Consider the following 22,871-nt stretch of genomic DNA (forward strand, 5'->3'; position numbering starts at 1 on the left):
GCGCCCCAGGGCATTCTGGGGGCTGTAGTTCCTGTCCCCCCTTTCCCTCCCGCCCACGCACCGCCGCTCCCAGCGTGCACCGCGGCAGGGCGCGCTGCCTGCCGGGAGCCGAGCGTCCCCTCCCGAGATGGCGATGGCGGCGGCGGTCCGCGGGTCGTTCGGTAACTGAGCGCCCGGAGCCAGGGCCCCTCCCCCCGCTTCCCCACCCCCTCCCCCGCGGGAGCCAGGGTCCCTCCCCCGCCAGCCTGGGCCTGGCCCCTCCCCCCCGGAGCCACGGCCCCTCCCCCCACAGCCTGGGCCCGGCCCCTCCCCCCCTGGAGCCACGGCCCCTCCCCCCCTGGAGCCACGGCCCGGCCCCTCCCCCCCGGAGCCAGGGTCCCTCCCCCCCGGAGCCGCGGCCCCTCCCCCCCTGGAGCCACGGCCCGGCCCCTCCCTCCCGGAGCCAGGGCCCCTCCTCCCCAGCCTGGGCCCGGCCCTTCCCCCCCCGGAGCCACGGTCCCTCCCCCCACAGCCTGGGCCCCGCCCTTCCCCCCCCGGAGCCACGGCCCCTCCCCCCCAGCCTGGGCCCCGCCCCTCCCCCCCAGCCTGGGCCCGGCCCTTCCCCCGTCCCCCTCCCCAGCCTGGGCCCGGCCCTTCCCCCCCCCGGAGCCACGGTCCCTCCCCCCACAGCCTGGGCCCGGCCCTTCCCCCCCCCGGAGCCACGGCCCCTCCCCCCCCAGCCTGGGCCCGGCCCCTCCCCCCCCAGCCTGGGCCCGGCCCCGGCCCTTCCCCCCCGGAGCCACGGCCCCTCCCCCCCAGCCTGGGCCCCCTCCCCCCCCCAGCCTGGGCCCGGCCCCTCCCCCGCCAGAGCCAGGGCCCCTCCCCCCTTCTTCACCCCGTCCCCCGCCAGCCTGGGCCCGGCCCCTCCCCCCCGGAGCCACGGCCCCTCCCCCCCTGGAGCCACGGCCCGGCCCCTCCCTCCCGGAGCCAGGGCCCCTCCTCCCCAGCCTGGGCCCGGCCCTTCCCCTCCCGGAGCCACGGCCCCTCCCCCCCAGCCTGGGCCCCCTCCCCCCCCCCCCCCCGGCCTGGGCCCGGCCCCTCCCCCGCCAGAGCCAGGGCCCCTCCCCCCTTCTTCACCCCGTCCCCCGCCAGCCTGGGCCCGGCCCCTCCCCCCGGAGCCACGGCCCCTCCCCCCCAGCCTGGGCCTGGGCCTGGTCGCTCCCCCCCGCTCCCCTCCTCTCCGGAGCCTGGGCCCGGCCCCTCCCACCCAGCCTATGCCCCTTCACCCCCTTTGCCACCCCCTCCCCCGCCCTCGGTCCAGCCCGGGCTCAGGCCCTCCCCCCCGGAGCCAGGGCCCCTCCCCCGCCCTCCTAGCCTGGGCCCCTTCCCCGCCTAACCCCCCTGCTCCCCAGCCAGGGCCCGACCCCTCCCCCTGCCCGGAGCCACGGCCTGGCACTTCCCCTCCCTCCAGAGGCCCGGCCCCTCCTTTCCTCTGCCTCCCCCTGCTCGGCCCCTCCTCCAGTGCCAGGGCCCAGAACCCCCCAGTCCCAGGGCCCCCAAGGTCCCGTCCCCCCCCCGAGCCGGGGCCCAGTGCCTGGCATCCCCAGAACCCGCCCGCCGTGCGGTGCAGCACCCAGGGCTGGCAAAGCCCCCGCTGCAGTAACTGCGGGGCCCCTGGGACGGGGCGTCAGGTGGGCTCCCCGTCTAAAGCCCTATTGTAGGGGCAGCATGGGCTCACGCACCCCCTGGTTCTCGCCTTACCGCACAAGGCGAGGGGAAATTAGCGGAGGTGTCGGGATCTGAAATACCAGCCAGGCCCCTTCGTGTGTGCGTGCCCCACCCTGGACAATGGGCCCGGATCCCGAGCTGGGGTCTCTGAGTGCAGGTGTGAGACCAATGCAAAATCAGGGTAAAACACGTGTCTGCTCTGACTGCCACAGAGATTCCCCAGCCCACCCAGGAACCCAGCCTCACACCCTCCCCGGCCAGGGACCTTTGTGGCCGATCTTTAGGTGCTCTGGGTAATCTGGCTTTGTCTTTGGCAGGATTTTTCTCTGCTGCTGTGAGCCGGGCAGCATGCTTAGCTGGGACCCATAGACCCCTGGCCCGGCTCAATGTCAGACTCATCCATGGCAGCTGCCGAGCCCCCTTGGACTTAGGAGCCAAGCCAGAACCTGGCAGGCGAGTCCATGAAATCCCAGAGTATATCCCTACACGGAAAGCCAAGAACCCCATGAAGATGGTTGGTGTGGCCTGGTGAGTCTTGCAAATTGCTGATCATCCTTGTCTCACTCCAGGGTCAGGAGTGTCATCAGCATCAGTGTCCCCTGCTTAGAAATGCCCTCAGACCCGTTCTGTTGGGTGAGCGCTCTAGTCTAAGATTGAATGCCGAGTCCAGTGCGCGCATTGTCTGCCTGCGACCCTCTGGAGGCAGCTTGTTCAGGCCCTGGCGTACCATGGGAGTGCGTGGCATCCTCTGTGTTAGCGTAAGGAGCAGCCTGGGTACATAGAACTGGAAGGGACCTCGAGAGGTCGTCTAGTCCAGTTCCCTGCACTCAAGGCAGGACTAAGTATTATCTAGACCATCCCTGACAGGTGTGTGTCTAACCTGCTCTTAAAAATCGCCAGTGATGGAGATTCCACAACCTCCCTGGGCATCTCAAAGGGGATCTGCCCCAGCCTGGAGCATGGTGGTGGCAAGGGGAGTCCGCCGAGGCATTGGCAGAGCTGTGTGAAAGGAGCCCAGGACTAGAATAACAAGGGGGGCTGCGGGTTGGGATGGAGGCGCATCCGCAGAACTGGGAGAAGCCTGGACAGTTTCTGCCCTGAGGCCGTGCAAGCCTTTCACTTTGACTTGCCCTCCCCTGCCTGATGGATGTTGAACGTCCTGCAGTTTAACCATAGCTCTGGTTTCCCGTAGGGCCATCGGCTTCCCCTCCGGCATTATCCTCTTTCTCCTTACCAAGCGCGAAGTGGACAAAAATCGCCTGAAGCAGCTAAAGGCTCGCCAGAAGATGAAGGCATCCAACGTGGGGGAGTACGAGGGAGCGCGGTACAAGAGGACGTCACTGGGACCGGAGGGTGTGGCTGACCCCAAGGCCTAGTCTTGGAACACAGAGCCAAGGCAACAGAGACTTCCTTCCTGCTCAGAGCTCGGGAACTTGGAGACAAATCTGTTTGATGTTGCCGAATGAGAAACACTGTCCTAGTGATTAGTCTCAGGTGCCAACAGCCCTTCTGTTTGAGAGTCAGTCCCCTGGGGGGGTCAGGCTGTTTCTGCCCAAATCATTTGACCCTACTCTAATTTCTCACGTTGCCTCTGTACCTTGCACACAGCTGGTGTGGGACAGAAGTGAGATCCTAAATAAACCCTTCACCTCAGAGAAATCTGCCCCTGTGCAGCTGTAACCCGAGGGGCACCACAGAAAGGGGATGTTACACCAAATGTCCTTAGCCATCAGCAGCGCTGCATGGAGATCTGGCCCAGAGCTTTTCCTCACCAAGTCCGGGGAGGAGCCAGTTACCACATCTGAAAGGCTGGTGGTGGGGATGGTTAGAGCTGGCTCAAAGCCCTGAAGTATCCCCACAGGGGGGTGGGTAACACTGCTGCACTGAGAATCTGGCTTGGATGGGGCGGGGAATTCAGGAGCTGCTTTAAACAGGGTCCAGCTCCATGGTTCCTGAATATTACTGCTGGGGCTGTGGGAAGTGAGACGGTGAGGCTCAGTCCTGTCCAGTTTGGGAGGTAGCTACGTTCCCTCTCCCCCAGGCCTTGACGACAGCCTCGGCTGAGACGTGGGGACTGCTTGTGCCACAGGGACTGAGCTCCCGTCTCATTTCCAGAGATGGTCTCTGCAGGGTGGGGGACATGGCAGTGGTTTTGGGGGGTGGGGTATGCTTACTCTATATCCAACATCCCTGGCCTGGGAGATTCAGGTCCCAGGGGTCACCTCTTTCCCCTGCACCACTGTCACTTTCACAATTGTGAATAAAAATCAAAAGATGCTGGATGCTTGAAAAAGTACACAGTGTTTCGCTTTATTGAGTGCAACTTGTCTGTGTCCTTTGGTGCGGGGAGCCGACCGCGCTGCTCCCACTGGCTGCAGCATTAGAATATAATACAGCTTATGCTATACGGCCATCCCCTCACGGCCCCTGCTGCATGGACTGGGGACCGCTCCGAACCTGGCTAGCGGAGCGCTCCCAGGGAAGGGGTCTCTCGGTCTGTCCTGCACGGGGGGCCGTTGAGCCAATCCACTAACCTCTGCAGCGCACCCGGCAGCCCTTTGCATAGCAAAGCTAACCCCAGCTGGCCAACGCCCACGCCCTCAGCCAGGACAGAGCCGGGCTCTGCTCATCAGCAGCTCTGCCTCCAGGACAGCACCCAGAACGGGCAGGTCTCCCTTCCTAGACGGGCGTAGCACAGATCTGAGGAGGGCTGCCCGTGAAAGGGGGGATTCTCGGACATGTGCTGTGCTGACCTCAAATCATCTGCCAGGGACATCGGGATTTAAGGCACTGAGTGAACAAGGCTGGCCCAAGCTGCTAGCGTCGTGGGAGGAGCACAAAGGGTTGACGCTGGCTGCACCCCCACTTCCCCTGCCCTTTTGGCCGTTCGCCTGGGGATTCTGATCCAGCCGCCCTGCTCTGAGCCTGCTCTTCCCAGGAGGCACTGGGAGCCGGCTCTGGGTTCAGCTGCTGCCCCCCGCTTCACCAGCACTGCCCTGGGGGAGCCAGAGTGCTCCAATGCAGCGTTCTGCCCCATCCCGCCCCCCCTTACAGCACCTGTTCCAGCCTCTAGAATTAGGGGTGGTGACTTACAATGCTGCCTGCGGCCCCTTCCTGCAGCCCCAGTTCTGTTTCCTCCTGCAATCAGCGACTCTCTTACTAGACAGCATGAGCAACACACACAGCACGGTTCTTTGCAATTCCCCTTGTGCCATTCGCCTCCCCCCGTCAAACGGTGTTATTTCAAGGCCCTTTGGCTTTCCGGCCTAGTCACATATACAGTATGGCAGCTTGATACAAAAACCTTTGCGTACCAAGGATAAAATACATTGAATTAGAAACAACAAAAATCTGGGGGCTAGCATGGGTCATGCCTCTGTACGTTTCTCCTCCCCAGCCTGGGGCTAAGTAGATTTTTTTTTTTTTTTACTTACCATAAGGCTAGCCTAAGACATGTAACTGCCCCAAAGCACTAGTGTTAGCCCTGAAGTCTGGGCTGATCTGTATTCTGTGAAACAGACACAGGGAGGGTGAAAACCCTGCTGGAATTGAAAAGCACTGATTTATAGACGACAAGTCCCCCCTTCCCTTTAAAATCATCTCAGTGCATTGATTGCATCCCCCGCTGCTCCTCCCCACCGAAGGGCGCTCTGCAGGGCGGCGGGAACGTACACACCTTGGTTCAGAGCGGAGCGAGGACTAAGCCCCTGTCTTTCTGCTCTCCTTTGAGTGGATTCGGATTTGATGACGTGAAGGAATGTTCCTCCCGTAGGCACGTGGCAAGAGAAAGGGAGGGAGCCGAAATGGAGGGAGCCCATTGGCAAAGAACGCGGTCATGGGCCCGGGGATCCGCGCAGCCAGGCAGGGGCTGCCCTTGGATTTCTCACTTCCCAGGAAGCTATGACTAGAGGATCTGGGATCGGAACACACCTCTGCAAGAGAGGATACTACGGGGATGAACTCGGTGCATTGACACATCCCTGGGGGCAGCGTGGGGAGAGAAGAAAGACAGGAGGTCACGGGGGAGCACAGAGGGCAGCGGAACAATTAACAGGGCAGGCAGAAATCGGCTGACACTGGCTTCATTTCTGGGCACAGCCTTGTTATTCTGCAGGGCAGACGGGCCAGTCTTGCCTGCTACCCCTCTATGAGCAGCCACGCTGGGCTCCCCAGGTGAGAAGGGAAACCAGAGGCCAATGGCCTGGGAGAGACACGCCGAGGCGGGGAGCGTGAAAGGACGAGGGAAAGGAAGGCGGCAAGGTGTTCCCGGAGCACTCCTGGGCCCGGGGCAATTCCCGCCGGGAGCTCCGTGGAGGCTCTAGCTCCGGCCCACAATCTGCAGTAGAAAGATGAAGATCTGGACGATGTTCATGTAGATCTCCAGGGCTCCGTAGACATACTCCTCAGGGCTGATCGCGTTCTTCCTGTTCCCCAGCACCAGCTGGGTGTTGTAAGCTAGGAACTGGGGAGACCAGAGACAGAGCGTTGGGTCAGCCATGCTGCTAGAGATTGTCAGCCCCATGTGTTGGAGCCAGGAGCTGCCTCCATCCTCCCCCTGCCACCTGCCCCAGGACCTTAGGAGGCTCCCAGCTCAGCAGGGACAGAGAGCGAGCAAGGTTACTCACCAGGGTAAAGACGATCGCGCCGATGGCCGCGTACAGCATGTGGAGCCATACAACCTGCAAAGACAGGGGCAGCCCGGGGCGGTCAGAGGACAGAGGGCTGCAGCGACTGCCCCAGGGCACAGACCAGTAATGCAACCCACCAGCCCAGGGCTGGAGAAAACCGATTCCGATCCCCACCGTGTATGTGTCAGGGATTGCTTTACCCGACTCGAAGATGCAGCCACCTCTGGGGAGGAGCATGATGCTTGTTGGCTGACGCCCTCACTTGGGAAGGATCTCGGTACTCTTGGGTTTGCTTTTCTTCTGAAAGAGCAGCTCCTGCAGCCCAGCTCATCCCCAACTCACGGGGAGGGGAGCATGCCCCCAACTGCATCCCCCACACCTCACCCAGCTGCATCTGGGCTCCCCTTCGAGGTCTCCCATCCAAGCAACCAGGCCTGATCCTGCTCGGTCAATGCCGTTTGGCACGTTGCTAGGTATATTCACACTCAAGGCGGTATGGCTGCAGGATGGAGTGAAGGGAGATGGTCTGGTTTCAGCCACCCCCCAACGTACCATAGCTGCCTTTTAAAGTGAACCCAGGAGACCAACTTTCCCTTCTGTCAACAAAACATGCTTGGACATCCCCGGCCGAGTGCGAGCTGTTGCCAAGTGCAGCTGGCTCAGGAACAGAGGTTTGCTTTCGTGCAAGATACTGAAGTGGGGTCAGTTTGGAGGATGAAGTTATGGGAACTCCATTCCCCTCCTGCCCACCGTCCCAGGGCAGCGGCTTGCATCCGCCGAAACGATCAGGGATGAAATCACCCTGCTGCTGACATTCTGATTTGCCATAATTAGGCTTCAGAGTCAACATCTCCGCTGTGTAAATGGGGCAGTTCACCCACCCATGGAGGCTACTGCTTCAGGCTCTTGGCAGACTCCGGCAGGTCAGGCTTGCCGTGCTGGCAACTGCAGATACGGATGGGGCCAGCAGAGGGCAGCGCTGGTGTCATGCCCCAGCCTGTCCTCGAACCGGCCTCCCCCAGCCACTACTCACATATTTGAAGGAGAGGACGATGGCGGTGATTATTCCCGTCACCATGACGACAATCCCCAGCACACAGAACAGCCCGGTGCACGAGGTGAAATCCACCTGCCAGCAGGATGGTGACAAGTTAGAGAGGGACCCACGGACCATAGTGGGAACGCAGCCATCCCGCAGCACTGGGCTTCCCCCGCAGGAGGCAGCCTGGGTAGCGAGGGTCAGCAGCAATGGCCACCCGGCTGGAAGGGCCACCCCAAAGCGCTGGCCCTGGAGGGTCACTGACTCAGCTCTCTCCGGGCTGCCGCACGAGATCCAGGTTCGATTCCTGCTCTGTCATTCCCAGCACTGGGTGCAGGCAACATGGATCCCCAGGGGAAGGGGCACGATGCAGCGTCTGCCTTGTGCCCTGTCCCAGCCTATGCCGCGGGGGCCCTCAGGAGGGGAAATCCCCTGACTCCTGCCCTCCCCGCTGCCCCGGATGGCAGGGAGCCCATCGAGCCTTACCTTGGTCTGGAAGCAGAAGACGGTGACAATTATGGCCACTATAGCAGTGATTACCATGGTGATCAGGACAGCCCGGGTGCTATACACGCTGCACACAAAGGGTTAAAAGCGGGGGGGGGGGGGAGTTAAAAGCCATTCAATTATTTCCCACTTCACCCTCCGCATGCAACGGGGAGCTAAGAACCGGGGCTCGCTCCCCAGCAGTGCGATCCCGTGGGCTCGGCATTCGGCAGGTGATCCAACCCAGCACCCATGGGCCCTATAGAAAAGCCATCACAGGCAGCCTGCGGTTCTGCAACTCGCCCCCAGGAGGCGCCTGTTTGAGTCCAGGCTCCAGGGCGACTCCTTCAACCTGAGCTAAGCCAGGAGGATCCCTGAAGTTGGAACCATGGTGGGGCTGGCTTTCCTCTCCGTCCGAGCCCTCTTCCCCCGCAGGGCTAGTGACCCCGACACGGAGGCACGTGGCCCAGGGGACACGTTCTTTACCGCCTCCCCCCTGCTGACGACAGGCGAACTCGGGGAAGGCAGAGGAGGGAAGGGGCTCAGAGGGGCTTTCCCCAGCTCCACAGTACCTGGCGATGGTTCCCGTCATGAAGGCCATGGCCAGCGTCTGCAGCAAACAAAAGGAAAGGGGGCGATTAGCTGTGGAGCGAGCCCCAGCGTGGGATCAAAGCATCGCGTCGGCTTCCCAGGCCCCCGCCAAGACGTGGAGATTCACAGCAGGAGGCACTGAGGGGCACGTGGCCTGAGGGGGTTGTTTCAGGCAAAGGTGTGACCCTGAGGTAGGAGGGGGCCCATGGCATCACACCCCCCCCCCTATTTCTACCCCCATGCACGTGACCCCAGGCCCAATCGTAACCAGTGTTCAGCCATCAAAGCCTTCCCTTCGTTCCATCCCACTCCTCCCCCAGGACATCCCCCCCCCTGCTATATAACCCAGTCCCATAGCCCCACTTACAAAGATGGCGAGCAGGATGAGGTTACAGGGGAAGCGTCTCCTGGGGGAAGTCAGGGAACACACAGGTCAGGGTGCAGGCAGTCAGAGCCCAGGGTGCTGCAGGCTGGGGGCACGCGGGGGGGGTCGGGGTTTCTGGGGTGAGCGCAGCGTGATGTCGCCTGGGGCGAGGGCACCGCTTTGGCCCAATGAGACTGCAGGTCACAGGGTGTCCCCGTGAAAACCGGCCCCCGCGTCAGGGCAGGCTGCGGCCCGGATGGACGGGAATCGACCCTGGGGGGCAGCGTCGTCTCATCGCCTCTTGGGGATGGAGCCAGAGCCCTTTCTGGCCTCGGCCCCCTGGCTAGTGCCCAGGGGACTCGGAGCTGGGGCGCGGGCTCGGAGGGAGGGGCCACCCTCTCTGATCCCCAGTGAAGGAGACACTCACCTGGGGCCCGGGCAGCAGGCCAGCACCAGGTAGCTGACCAGGAACACAGCGCTGGGGAGGGAGAGAGACAGAAGTTGGAACTCTTCCCAGCCCTGCTGCCCACCCGGAGCCGGGGCCGGTCGGAGCCGCGTGCAGGGCAGCAGAAGGGCCAAGGTTCATTTCTTATGTTTCACATCGTGCCTTGGCAGTAGGGAAGCATTACTCCCATTGCACAGAGGGGAAACTGAGGCACAGAGCTGGGAAACAGCTCCTCTGAGGTCAGATGATGGGGTAGAGCCAGTATGAGCAGACAGCTCCAACAGGCTCATGCTCCAACCATTAGACAATGCTCCCTCTGTAAACCCTAACCTTTGTGCTTTAACTGATACTGTGACATGACCAGTCATTATTGCTTGAAGAACCAGAGTTCCCACCCGAGACCAGATCTCAGCTGGAACGTGGCTGTCACAGAGTTTTATGCATGTAGTTTCCTTGTATTTTGTCTTAAAGAAAGCAAGCTGTGATTAACTGCCCCTCTCCCTCCCCGAGCCACCAGGGGCTGGAGGCGGTGCCCACACAGCGCCCTCTGCCTCTGGCGTGGGGCACCAGCGCCTCGTGGCACTCAGCAGGGAGCGCACTGACCGAGCGGTGGTGACTCTGCCAGCTCTCACAGGGCGGCACAGGAACCCAGCCAAAGGGCAGGTGGGCCCGGGATGAGCAGGGAGGGGAGTTGGCAAAGTTGGCAGAGTGATACTTACTAAGAGGCGTAGTACACAGCAATGTTCCTCTTCACAAAGGTGCGGACGGGGGAGCTGCGAAGAGGGAGAAGAGTGTGAGATCGGTTCCTGGCTCCACCCGTCACCACGTGGCCCCTTCCCTGCTCCCCCGTGGTCTCCACCCCCCCAGTGTTCACAGTGCGGGCCCTAGCGAGCAGCAGAGTGACCCAAGGGAAAGCTTGGAAGTGAGAGGCTCCCTGCTCGTCATCACCCCCAAGCCGTTGCTTGCCCCCCACATAGCGCAGACCCGCTGTGGGGTCCCCAGCCCAGGAGCAAGGACAGGGCTTTAACCCTGCCCTGCTCTGTGCTCAGCTCCCCAGACAGACCCGCCAGGATCCATCCGGACTCCTGCCAGGGCAGGGCAGGGTCACCCCGCACAGCCCATCCCACAGGGCTGCACCCAGCCTGGCTTTAAACAGCCCCAGGGTGGGGCTCCCCATCCCTTGTGAGACAGTGCTCATCTCCATCCCGGAGGCAAGGCTCTGGCTCCTCCCTTCAGTGGGGGGACGGGGCATTGGGGGCAGTCATCTTCGTTCCTCTGGAGACTCCCTGGGATGTCCCAGCTCCTGGGGCCCCGTGGAGCAGGGACCAGCCCCTGGGACAGCAGCAGCTGGCGGCAAGGGCAGGGCTCAGGACAAGGTGAGACTCACACGAAGGTGAACACGGCGATGATGCCCACGGTCACCAGCAGCTGGACTGAGATGATGGTGTAGACCTGAAAGAGGCAAGTACAGAGGGGTCACCCGCGGGCACCGGCCCAGCTCCCCCGCGGGCACCGGCCCAGCTCCCCCGCGGGCACCGGCAGGCACAGAGGGGTCACCCGCGGGCACCGGCCCAGCTCCCCCGCGGGCACAGGCAGGCACAGAGGGGTCACCCGCGGGCACCGGCCCAGCTCCCCCGCGGGGCACAGGCAGGCACAGAGGGGTCACCCGCGGGCACCGGCCTGGCTCCCTGCACAGACACACCAAGGCGGCCCCGAGGTGTCATTGCCCCCAGCTGCCCAGCACCCCAGGTGCGATGGAGCCGCTGGCTCTCAATCCCGCTCCTGATGGACTCGGCGACAGGCAGGGCACCAGGGACCGGGTGGGCTGTGGAGATCGAGCCCCTCATAGCCCTAGAACTGGTCCCCCCGGGGCAGGCAGCAGGGGGAAGCTGGCCCAGCCGCTGACCCTGCTGGGGGCTCCCACCGAGGCACAGGCTCCGGGCGTCCTGTTAGCCCAGAGAGCGTGGAGGGGAGGGGCTCTGTAGCCGAGGCCACTCCAGTCCCAGCCCAGGGCCGTGCCCCCAGCCCCCGCCAGCACTGGGGGGACCCTGCAGCCATGGAAGCATGACGCTGCCCCCGGCCACTGGCCTCGCCACGCGGACACACCAGCCCCTGATCCCCGGCCCCGCACTGGTACCCAGGCTCGCTCCGCCGGCCGCAGCCTGTTCCTGGGGGCCAGAGTCTGGAGGGGGACACCCCCTCCCCACCCATCCCCCCGGCTCCCCCACCCTGCAGCTCCGGGGGCTGGGCAGCCCGGCTCCCTCCGGAGTTACCTTGCGGATGAAGGCGTGTCGCACTGTCTTGTCATCCATGGTGCCTGCTCTCAGCCCGTCCTCCTCCCCCGAGCCACCACTGCCATAGCTGTCTCCTGGGGGGCGGGGGGCACAACAGGGGGAGAGTCAGCGCCCGAACGCTGGCACGGCTTGGGGGGCATCAGCTGACCTGGCACGTGTCCGGGGTCTGCCCTGCCCGAGTGTCCGATCCCTTCCTGGCTGCCTCTCCCCACGAGCTCGGAGGGGGCTGCCCCGTGGGATGTCCCAGCCCAACGGCCCCTCGGCACCAGCTGGGGTCTCGCTGGCAGCATGGCTGAGAGGGCCGGGCCCAGACAGGAGACGCCGGCCTGGTACCCGGCAGGGTGAGGCCGGGGGTGCATCTGGCTCGAGGCGCAGGGAAGTAACCGTCCCCCCTCTCTAGCGGTGCCGTCTCCTCCCCCCGCCCCAGGCTCGGCCCGTTGGTCAAGTGTTTCAGGGTGTCCTCCCCACCCCCATCAGACCCCACCTCCTTCTGGGTGGGACCACCAGGCCAGGCTGCCCCTGTCACAGCAGGGCACTGCCCAATGGGACTGACTCTCGGGTTCTGGGGACAGAACAGACCAGCCAAGCTCAGCCCAGCTTTGACCTGATGGGACTGGGGACTGGAATATTTTGCCTCTTACCAGGACACCTCCTGTCTGTCAGGTCTGGGTGAGTGACAAATCGGAGCCGATCCATCCCAAGGGTTCGAGGAACGCCCCCCAAGCTCATCCCAGGTCTTGAGCCCGAGTCACAGTATCCATTACCCTGCCCTTCCAGAGACCCCTTCTCCTCACCCCACCATCTCCTCTGCCTTGCACTCCTCAAGTCCCACATGGGCACTGCTACCCTGATGGCACGTCTGGCCCCATCCCCGAGAGCAGAATCCAGCCTGTTGTTACTCTCTTTGCCGCGGTCCCTGGGGTGACCTGCTTCTGTGCAGAACGGGACCAAGAACAACTGGAACCAGGGGTGGACCCTTCTCGCTTTCAGCACGTTGATGGCCCAGTGGGTTTACTCTGATCTCAGGTGGTGATGGGGCCAGATGGGCCATCAGTGGGTTTCTGCACCGTGCCCCCTATTTTGAATGCTCAGCTTACCTTGGTTCATCGGGAGTGTTGACATGGGGGGTACTGGGACACCTGGGTGGGGATATCCTCCTGGCTGTGGGTAGCCCCCAGGATACCCTCCGGGCTGCGGGTAGCTCCCGGGATAGGGTGCAGGTTGCGGGTAGCCCCCGGGATAGGCTCCGGGCTGTGGGTGACCCCCAGGCTGTGGGGGATAGAGGGGATTCTTGTCATCGTAGGGCGGGGGAGCACTGGGGTACGACATGGGGACTCCCAAAGGCTCAGGCTGGCTCTCAAGCACCTGGAGACAGAGGGAGAAAAAAATCTGCCATTATTGTCTGTGCAGTTCATGGACCCTTAGCCAAAACTCACGACGCTGGGCCACAGCGGCTCTGTGCACCGGAGTCCAGCTAGGGGCAGACCCACCGGCCAGAGCCCTCCTCCCAAGATGGCCAGCGTGATATTTCTGCCTGGTCAATAAAGACTATTATTGACCTCAAAAGAGACCCAGCGCAAGGCAGATCCTGGTAACCAAAGAGTCAGTTCAGTGGGTGGGTCTTAAATGCCGACAATCATCTAAGTAATTTTGGCCCCGGGGCCCCAGGCAGCGAACTGCTCTCCCCAAGTCCTTCCGGGGTTCAGATCAAATGATCTCTCCATGCAGCGCCGGGGCAGCAATTCTGTGACATCCCAGCCAGCGAGCCAGGGTTGGGAGAGACAGGGCCATGGAGCCAGCTCACAGGAACCCTGGCACCAATGACCCCAAATCCCTTCCACTGGCTTCGTGTCACAAGAGGCCAGGAGCCCTTTAAACCCTCCTCACTGCAGCTGGACACAGACAGGAGCCTGACACAGAGGTGGCATTTTTGACAGGGGCCCAATCCTGCTGCCATTAAAATCCGGGGAGTCGGGCCAGAGATCAAACAGGAGCCGGATCGGGCTATGCCCTAAGCTGGAACCCCAGCTGGTACATTTCAGCACCCTCAGACAACGGCGGTGTCATTTGACTGCATTCAAGGGGAATTTCACCCGCCCAGAGATCACGCTACGGTTCTTCCTATATTTCATCGCACTTTGTTGGAAAGGGGGTCACACCCTGACAAGAGTCAGGTCAGGCCAGAAAGAGGCAACAGCCCCTGATCAGTCACGGAGTAGCCAAATGGTTGGCCAGTGACAGAGGCCACGGGCTTTTGGGTCACAGATTCTGGTCACGTTTGAGAGGCGTATACAGGGCTGGTAGATGATCGGTCAATTGTTACAGACTCCAGCGGGTCAATAGGTTGCTTATCCCCCATCTGCAGCACCTTCTACCGCGGGGCTTGAAACATCTGCAGCCGATGCCACTCGCCATGGCAGCCTCTGTTCCTTATATACTAACCCGTTATAAGTGGAACCTGAATGGGAAGCAGGACCCAGATTCCACCCCGTGACAGTCCAGGCTTCGGACACCCCCCAGTCATCCAGTGCACAGATGCTCTAGGGACTGTCGGACAATCCGGGTGTTGGATCGTCCAGGGAGTTTGCAGTGTGAAGCCTGGACGCTGGCAGACAGGGCCCCGTGTGTGACGTCAGGGGGTCTGGGACAATCCAGCCAGGGGCTCTGCAGTCATTAATTGCCCAACAAGGATCCTTGATCTGACACCAGGGCACCGATCTGTGGCCGTTATGCAGGCAGCACTCCCACTGACCTCCCAACTGCAGGGTGTGTCCACGGGACGGGGACAGTCACTCTCCTCATTACTACTGATCCAGCCACTCGCGATTTGGGGCGATGTTACTTCTCCACTGTGCCCTCGTGCAAACTGCAGCCGAAGCAGCACCAGCTAGCGGGAGGTGAGTGGGATGAGTCATGGTGCCTCCAAGGAGCTGGCCTCTCTCCGGAAGCTGGGAGTTCACCGAGTGGAGCAATGCAGCACAGGGATCCCAGACTCATTCGAGGCCAGGAGTGAAAGTCTAGCCTCGACGTCAATTGCAAAACTCCCACTGACTTCAATGGAGCCAGGATGGCTCCCGGCGCACTTAGCACCATAGAAGTAAGTGGCACGGTCCCTGCCCTTGAGAGCTCAGAGTCCAGGACAGGAGCTCAGTGAAGGAAGGAAGGGAGACAAAGCTAGGGAGGACACAGGGTTTAAAGGGGGAAAGAGGCGCATCGTGAATAGGCAGGAACCAGCCATCCCAAGGGCACGGCCTGAGAGCAGGCACGGAGCAGGAGAAAGACACAAGGAAGCAGAAAGGGAGAGAGGCCTGTGTGTGTAATGCACAAGCTGTATCATGTGTGATCATGTGGTGCAATAGGGGCAGGGCCTGCAGAGAGGACAATGGATCTACTTCTTATGCCAACTATGAGAGCTCGCTTTTACCCCAAGTGGCAGAGAGAAAGTTTTCCAAGGAAAGGAGCAGGGTTCTAGTCCCAGCTCTGGGCGCGTGCCCAGACTGGTTACAAGCAGGAGGCAAGGAGAGCCTGGAGGCACAAGGGCAGGAGCAGGAATCTAATGCAGTAACAGGCTTGCGATGCATGTCCCAGTCTCGCTCTCACAAATGTAACAGATTAATTATCCCCCTGTTACCATACTTTCAGTTATACTAAGGGGAAGAGACCTGGTGCAGGCCATCGGGGCTGCACCATGCTTCGTGCACAGCTTGTCATTTGAGACGGCCACCTTAGCTTCTTCCTTTGCATTCGGGGCCACGCGACACACCCAGAGCCCTCTCCCAGCAGTTGTCACACACGAGAAGCATAGAATCACAGAACTGGAAGGGATCTCAAGAGGCCATCTAGTCCAGTCCCCTGCACTCATGGCAGGACTAAATATTATCTAGACCATCCCTGACAGGTGTGTGTCCAACCTGCTCTTAAAAATCTCCAATGATGGAGATTCCACAACCTCCCTGGGCAATTTATTCCAGGGCTTCACCACCCTGACAGCTAGGACGTTTTTCCTCATGTCCAACCTAAACCTCCCTGGTTGCAGTTTAAGCCCATTGCGTCTTGTCCTGTCCTCACAGGTTAAGAACAATTTTTCTTACTCCTCCTTGTAACAACCTTTCATGTACTTGAAAATTGTTCTCATGTCCCCTCTCAGTCTTCTCTTCTCCAGACTAAACAAACCCAATTTTTTCAATCTTCCCTCATAGGCCATGTTTTCTAGACCTTTCATCACTTTTGTTGCTCTTCTCTGGACTTTCTCCAATTTGCCCACGTCTTTCCTGAAATGTGGTGCCCAGAACTGGACACAACACTTCAGTTGGGGCCTAATCGGGGTGGAGAAGGGCAGAAGAATTACTTCTCGTGTCTTGCTTACAACACTCCTGCTAATACAGCCCAGACTGATGTTTGCTTTTTTTGCAACAGTGTTACACCGTTGACTCATATTTAGCTCCTGATCCACTATGACCCCCAGATCCCTTTCCACAGTGCTCCTTCCTAGGCAGTCATTGCCCAGTTTGTTTGTGTGCAACGGATTGTTCCTTCCTAAGTGGAGTACTTTGCATTTGTCCTTATTGAATTTCATCCTATTGACTTCAGCCCATTTCTCCAGTTTGTCCAGATCATTCTGAATTTTAATCCTATCCTTCAAAGCATTTGCAACCCCTCCCAGCTTGGTATTGTCTGCAAACTTTATAAGTGTACTCTCCATGCCATTATCTAAATCATTGATGAAGATATTGAACAGAACTGGTCCTTGCAGGACCCCACTCATTATGCCCTTCCAGCATGACTGTGAACCACCGATAACTACTCTCTGGGCACCTAAAGACAGACCCATCCCTCAGCAAGGAGAGCAGGTTGCCTGGTGGCCCCGAGGACTTGGAAGCCCAGGGACTGATCCGGAGTTTCCTTTCCCCCCTTTTTACTCTGGCCCAAGCCCACCAACTTCACTGCCCTCTCTCCTGACTCAGCTGGTGCGAGAGGAGACACAGGCCCCAGGTCACGGATGAACCTGATCCAGCCTGCAGTTTAATTTTCAGGTCTGCCACAGCAGATAGTAGGGCTTTGGGGAGGCACCCAGAGTATTTAACATCTGCAAACATCTTAGGCCTCAAGGGGTCCCCTTGAAGTCCCAGAGCTGCACCGGGATGGCTTGATTTTTTCCTATGTCTTACAAATCCTCCTTTGGATCCTCCACCTAATCCCATGTGCATAGAGCCTAGGACACCTGGGTTCTATTCCCAGCTCCCTCACTTGCCTGCTGGGGGATCTTGGGCCAGTCAATCCCCACTGCACAGGTGGGGGAACTGAGGCACAGAGAGGGGGAGGATGATCCTTTGTAAAGCCCTCTGAGGTCTACGAAGGAAAAGCGCTGTACCAGAGGTAGAGATCATCGTCACCATCTCCAGAGGGTCCTTGGCACAAAGGGGAAGGTTTTTTGCGTGGACGGTTTCCTTGTAACACATTCCACATAAGTCTCACCTTTTTAGTTTTAAGGAGGTTAACAGTGCCCCTCCCGAAGGGCCGAGGCCCTCTCCCATCCCTCCCACAATCCCATGTCTTGAATGTTCCTACCTGATGAGCTAAAAATTAGAACGCTGGTAGGAAATGGGGTGACAATTTAGCGGTTGAAGGACTGGGACTCCATCCTGGACAGGGAGCTTCCTGTGTGGCTCCTGGAGGGAGGTCAGTCTAGTGGTTAGAGCAGGAGAGTGGGTGTGAACACCCCCAGATTCTATTTGCCACTCAGTGACAGACTCGCTGCCTGATCTTGCACAAGTCACTTCCGCTTCAGTTTCCCCATCTAAAGAGCGGGGATAATAATACCTCCCTGCCACGCGGTTGGGGTTAAGTAATGTTTGAGACCCACTCCCAACCCTCAGCTGTGCGGCACGTGAGGCGAGGAAAATACCATAGTCAATTCTGGACCATCTAAGAGCGTCCACTCATATTCCCAGCAGCAGTGGCGGGGCCAGAGCTAGGGCCTTCCAGGTAGAGAAGCAGAAGTCCCTCCAACAGGAGCACAGGAAAATCCCCCTTTGCCTCGAGCAGTATAGGGTCTATGAAACAGTCTGGCAGTTCTGATTCCAGCCAGCAGAGGGTAATGCTGACTGATACCCACCGCTGGGGTGTCGTTAAGCCCATGTAAATTATCACAGTAACTCAGTTCTACTCCCACACTTCCAGGAGGAAAGAGTGGCTCAGATTAGCTGCCTCTGACATGGAGGCAAGGGGGAGCCGGTTGCCCCAGCAGGGTGTGAGCAAACGGCAGTCTGACCTGCTCCTGTCAATGACCACATCAAACCACCACCGGTCAGAGTGAATCTGAGCCAAAGGCAGAGGCTGGGGTGAAGCTGCAGGGCAGAACCATGTGGGGTAGGGGGCTGATCATACAGGAAAGGAAGGCAGCAATCCTTCTCAGGGAGATCCTGCCAGATGTCTTGGCTTTGTTTTAGGGTCCCTGAAAGGGGCACACGCAGCAGCTAGAGAGACCCACAAACCGCTAGGCCAAGCTTTCCAGCACTAGGGCTGGTGGGTTGTAGGACTGCTTGAAAGCCGCTGGGGTGATGGTGAAGAGATCAGAAGCTCATTCCAAGGGGCACAATCACCCTCCTTAGCAGGTATCAGCTGAGGCTCCGAGCTGGGGACCAGGCCCCATTAGTCACTAACCCCACCCCGTGCCTAGGGAGCAGAGAGGCTCCATAGGGTAGAATTCCCTGCAGAGTCCCAGCTCACCTCATCTGATTTGCCCCAAGCAAACTCACCCACCTAGATCTAGTAGAAGCAAACGCAGGATATCCTCTTCTGGGGAGCGCTCAGCTGCAAGCATCCGGGTGATAACAGGGCAGGCTCCACCCAGCTGCTGCCGCTCTGCTCCCTGAGAGGCACAAGGTTCAGCCTGTGGTTCTCTCATTAGCCAGCCCATGATTTCTTCATATAGAGAAGCACCCGCAATCCACAGAGAAAACTGCCAGGGATTCAATAGGTGCCCAGATGTTGCAGCGATTGGGCCATATAAGTACCTAGCTAGATCCTATGCAGGAAGCTCTTCAGACCTATTCTAGGCATCGCATTGCTTGTTTGAGCTTTTGCTCAGGTGCTGATCCTGCAAATGCTGACATGGACACTTACTTCATGCCGCTGGACTCAATGGCAGGGCAGACAGGAGCTCTTTGCTCAGATGATCTGGCTGGGAATTGAAAAACACTCTGGAAAGGTATCAGCGGGCCTTGGCTTTTAGAAACCTAAATGCAGGGCCCAGAGGTAAAGAGAGTGTCTCTTTCAAGCTGAATCAGGCCTGCTCTCTAAAGTGGGGTGGGGTATATGTGTGTGTGGTGGGGTATATGTGTGTGTGGTGGGGGTATTTGCTATGTAGGCCTGCCCTCTGTATCGTTTTGTTAATTTTATGACTGTGCAGCCAAAAATAAACTGCCCGGCTGGTGACCTGGAAACCCTGGCATCTCGAGTCCCCGGAGGGCAGGGATGACCTACCACCACTTGCCACCCTCCTGCCTAGGACAAACTAATTGCCCCGATGCTGCCGTCAGCACGTGGTGCCCTCTCTTTACAGCACAGCGTTGGGATAACCGGGGGACTCTGCACCCAGGATTCAGGGCAGACCCAGGAACTTGGAGCTGGCTTGGGTGAGTTGCTGCGGAAAGGAAATAAACAGCATCCCAGCAGACAAAGGAGAGGACAGGTGGGTATGTAGGCAGCTCAGGACCTGACCCCTTCCTGGCTTTGCTCTCCAGGAAGGAGCATCGGTCACAGGGCAGGAGCTGGGATTGCTCTTTGTCCCAGGTCACCGTGACAGAGCCTGAGCACAGGTGAGGGGGTGGGGTGACAACCCAGAATGGGCAGGTTGGTCCAGCCCTTCAGGAATTAAAACACAACAAGACCTGGCGTGGTGCACGAACACAGTCAGATAATCTCATGGCCTTTTGCCTATGTCTCCACTTCCCCCTCCGCCTGGCCGGATGGCAGGCCAGCCAAAGGCCACAAGTTCCTTGTGGCAGTCCCCACCGCTTGTCTTTTGTCTCCCCTCTGTTCGGTTGGGTAAAAAGGGGAATTTACTCTGTAACCAGAGGCCGCGCACCACGGAGCCAGGGCCATGGCCCTTACGAGGTGTGGCTTGGCTGGGCTGTGACAGGGCAGATGTGACCGCAGCCCATCAGTGTCTGAAGGGAGCCGGTATGCGGCAAAGGGACTAGTGCGAGCAGAACGAAATCAGGATGGAAAATCAGACTCGGGAAGAGCCAGATCCCAGGGGAAGGGCTGGGAGCCCCATGGCCTGGGACTTCTACAATGAGTCTAAAGAAAACCCTAGGAAATGTACAATCAGGAACAATCCTGTGCTGGGTGGGACCAGTCTGCGTGACAGAGCCTGTAGCAGAGGCAGATCTGATGCCTGCTCTGGGGTGTAGCCACTCAGCCGGGCTGCTTCCTCCCTAATGACTTAATAGGCCTGCTTTGCTCTTTATCTTCTTTCATGCAAAGCGAGACCCAGGTGAAAAGGGAAAGAAACCCAGCGGTGGCCTTGGCAGACCCAACAACTTCAGAGCCGAAAGGGAAGCAAAAGATGCACAGACTTTGCCAGGCCCCACTGCTTGGGGGGCTGTTGATCAGATTGTGAGAAACATCCAGGGTTCCCGGGCCATGAGACAGTTTGTGACAGAGACCCTGGGGAGGGGGGCTGGGTTAACACACCATGCTCTAGCCTGGGAGACCTAGCAGTGGGGAGTGAAAACGGGGGAGCTGCTGGCCCACAGGCTGCAGAGAGTTGAGTCACTGGTGACCTGGGTTTGCCTCTGTCCCCCGCAAACCTGCAGCCCCCCCCCGTCTTTTCAATCTCAGAACCACCGTGTCATGAACTGGGGCGCTCTGAGCGAGGATCACAAAGGGACAGAGGCGTCTACGTCTGAGTTTAGGTGCTTAAGTCCCAGTTTTAGGCTCTGCTGCCATCCACAAAACTCCTGTCTAAAGCCACATGGTGCCTAAGTTTTTAGGGTAAAAGTTCCCTAGGTGTTTGAGTTTCTGCCTCCGGGCACGGGCCCTGCTGCCCCCCTCTAGGCATCTAGCCACCAGTGTCTGGCCTACACCCAGGAGCAAACCATAGGCCGGAGGAAGAGAGGTGTTTGCCCTCCTCTCTTGCATGCCGGCACAAGGGGGTGCTTGGCCCCACGTGTTCCCAGTGATGCTCCCTGCTCTGGGGTTGCTCAGAAGGCTGGGTGGGGGGAGCCGGAGAATAACCTAGGCAGGGCCTGACGCTGTCTCTGGGAGGATCCGCGTCCCACGTTACCAAGCACGGGTGCAACTAAACCAGCCTGACTGGTCTGGTGCCGGGGACGCCCTCTCCCCACTGCCAGCGGGCCGCACGCCTCACGTGTCTGTGGCACAATTGCCTGGCACTCCTGGGGAAACCCAGGCCCCGACCCAGCTCTCCGTGCTCCATGGCTGGAGGACTCCAGCCACGCCTCCCTCCCGGCAACTGGCCGGCCCGGGGCACAGGTCCGGCCCTCTCTCTTGCCCGGCTAGTTCTGTTCCTGGCTCCTCTTCCCTGTCAAAGGCTTCCAGGAACGTAGCTCCCAATGCGCCTCCTGGGCCTTCCCCGCAACACGCACTCCGCAGGGGCAGATGCCCCGTGCAGCTGCTCCCCGCCCATCACGCCCAGCCAGCGCCCTTCCCAGGGGGCAGCCCGGCCCACGAGTCCCCCGGCGGCTCTAGGGACCATGCGTGAGCAGGCGCTGATAGAGAGGAGAGGGCTGCAGGGTGAATGTGGCAAGGCACCAAGGGCTCGGCATTCAGTGGGGCAGCTGGCAGAGACAGATTCCCCCCGCCCCCTCTTCCAGCTCAGTCTTTAGATGACTCTCCCCAGGCTTTCCCCCAAGCCTCAGTGCAGGCTCCCTCCTCCCTCCCTCCCGGGCCACAGCCCCTGCAGCTCATCCCCGGCCGGCACCCGCCTTAGGACAGTCTTAGCCACCATGGCCGGGCGGCCCTCGTTCCTGGCCTTTATCGGCGTGCTCCTTACCCCTCTCAGGCCACCCATACACTCCCCTGCCTGCCCCCCGAGTGCCCCAGACTTGCTGTGGTCCCCTGCTCTCTCTGCCCCTTCTCATTCTCCTCCTCACGGATCCTCCGGACACCTCTGCCATCTCGGTCTCCACATGCCCTGGCAGACTTTGCTCTTCTCCCCGGGGTCTCTGGTTTCCCCAGCCTCTTCCTGCCTTTCTCCCTCCTCCGCTCTCCCCGGCTCACCAGACTGCCCCATTCCTTTCTGACAAGAGACGGTCCCATCCCCATCAGCTTCTTGTGACCTCTTCCATCACCTCATGACCAATACAGGGGCCGCACGCAGAAGAGCCCCCCGATCATGCCAGTCTAGCCAGTGCTGTCTCCTATGCCAGCTCCATGAGCGTCCAGAATAATGATCTCAGCCCCACCCTAACCTTCCAGCGGGTGCCTCCCTCTAATCCTGCCTAGGAACCTCCTATGCCTGGTGGAATAGCGCCGTGCAATCGGACCGGGCAGAGGTGCCAGCCCTGACTGCCCAGCAGGGCCCGCCTGGCACAGGAGCTGGGGGATTTGATCTCGCAACCCGCTGGCCCGGAGGAGGCTGTACCCCTACCAGGGGCAGCGACAGCCAGAGAGACAAGCCCTGAGAGCTCAGACGACTTCTTTGCCCACAGCTGGAACACATCTGCCCACCGGCGGCTCGTCGGGGGAGGACATGGATTCAGTATCTGAGCTCTCGGGTCTCTGGGCAACAGCCAGGCGTGGTGGGGCCTTCGGGAACACAAGCCGGGATGAAGCCCCCCAGGCTGGGTGGGACTCCGGGGGGCTGCGTGAGGGCTGATCAGCAGCCCCGTGCTCTAGCTTCTCTGCTGTGTCTCCAGAGCAACCTGGGGCAACCAGCTCTCCCCAGTGCAACAGGCGAAGGGGTCATCTGCTGTCGGGCCTCCACGGGTGTCCCAGAGGCCAGTCCCAGCCGCAGTACAGGGCAGGGGCGTTCCGGCTGCATCCCCCTATAACCCAGCTCTCTCCTGCCCCATCCCATCCCCCTCCCTCCCTGGCGGTCCCTAGGCGATCGCATACCGTTCCCCAGCACACGAGCCCACCCTGCCAGCCTCCGCCACCCCAGCGACCAGGATGCCTTCCCCTCCGACTGGGCTTTCCTTCTTTCACTGCCTCCCTCATCGCGCCTGCCCAGCGGCGGAGTCTCGCTCCTCAGGAGCCCGTTGCTCGGCGCGGGTTCTGCTAGGCAAGAATTGCGCCCACAGGCAAGCAGCCTCTCCTGCTCTTTACACAGCCACAAACCCCAGGGAGC

The 22,871-nt window shown here is 60.3% G+C and overlaps 2 protein-coding genes across 4 annotated transcripts in view; one reads left to right on the forward strand and one right to left on the reverse strand.

Annotated features, from left to right (window-relative positions):
- The first annotated feature begins 46 nt into the window (after window positions 1–46).
- PNKD (PNKD metallo-beta-lactamase domain containing) lies at window positions 47–4,003 on the forward strand. Of its 2 annotated transcripts, none has more exons than XM_077830304.1 (3): window positions 47–161; window positions 2,025–2,235; window positions 2,900–4,003. In XM_077830304.1, the coding sequence occupies exons 1-3, from the start codon at window positions 128–130 to the stop codon at window positions 3,081–3,083; spliced, it is 429 nt and encodes a 142-aa protein (XP_077686430.1). In that variant the 5' UTR covers window positions 47–127; the 3' UTR covers window positions 3,084–4,003. The 2 variants fall into 2 exon arrangements, with proteins under 2 accessions (XP_077686430.1, XP_077686429.1); XM_077830303.1 differs by lacking the exon at window positions 47–161 and adding an exon at window positions 1,712–1,888.
- A 1,087-nt stretch (window positions 4,004–5,090) lies between these two features.
- Window positions 5,091–22,871, reverse strand: part of TMBIM1 (transmembrane BAX inhibitor motif containing 1) — a 28,549-nt gene continuing 10,768 nt past the window's right edge. For both annotated transcript variants that reach the window (XM_077830302.1, XM_077830300.1), the window contains exons 2-12: window positions 12,652–12,919; window positions 11,534–11,628; window positions 10,648–10,712; window positions 9,980–10,033; window positions 9,243–9,293; window positions 8,819–8,858; window positions 8,433–8,470; window positions 7,861–7,948; window positions 7,369–7,464; window positions 6,333–6,386; window positions 5,091–6,169 (exon numbers count right to left, since the gene is read on the reverse strand). In XM_077830302.1, the coding sequence (XP_077686428.1) occupies window positions 6,026–6,169; window positions 6,333–6,386; window positions 7,369–7,464; window positions 7,861–7,948; window positions 8,433–8,470; window positions 8,819–8,858; window positions 9,243–9,293; window positions 9,980–10,033; window positions 10,648–10,712; window positions 11,534–11,628; window positions 12,652–12,883 (957 nt within the window). In that variant the 5' untranslated portion in view covers window positions 12,884–12,919 and the 3' untranslated portion in view covers window positions 5,091–6,025. The remainder of the gene's footprint in view (window positions 6,170–6,332; window positions 6,387–7,368; window positions 7,465–7,860; window positions 7,949–8,432; window positions 8,471–8,818; window positions 8,859–9,242; window positions 9,294–9,979; window positions 10,034–10,647; window positions 10,713–11,533; window positions 11,629–12,651; window positions 12,920–22,871) is intronic.

Source organism: Eretmochelys imbricata, chromosome 11 (genome assembly GCF_965152235.1).
Source record: "Eretmochelys imbricata isolate rEreImb1 chromosome 11, rEreImb1.hap1, whole genome shotgun sequence".
NCBI lineage: Eukaryota > Metazoa > Chordata > Testudines > Cheloniidae > Eretmochelys > Eretmochelys imbricata.

Coding starts and splice junctions, on each gene's coding strand:
- PNKD (XM_077830303.1), top strand. CDS start 1,828: ATGGGCCCGGATCCCGAGCTGGGGTCTCTGAGTGCAGGTGTGAGACCA. Junction 1,889..2,024: donor GAGACCAATGCAAAATCAGG/GTAAAACACGTG, acceptor TGTCTTTGGCAG/GATTTTTCTCTGCTGCTGTG. Junction 2,236..2,899: donor AAGATGGTTGGTGTGGCCTG/GTGAGTCTTGCA, acceptor GGTTTCCCGTAG/GGCCATCGGCTTCCCCTCCG.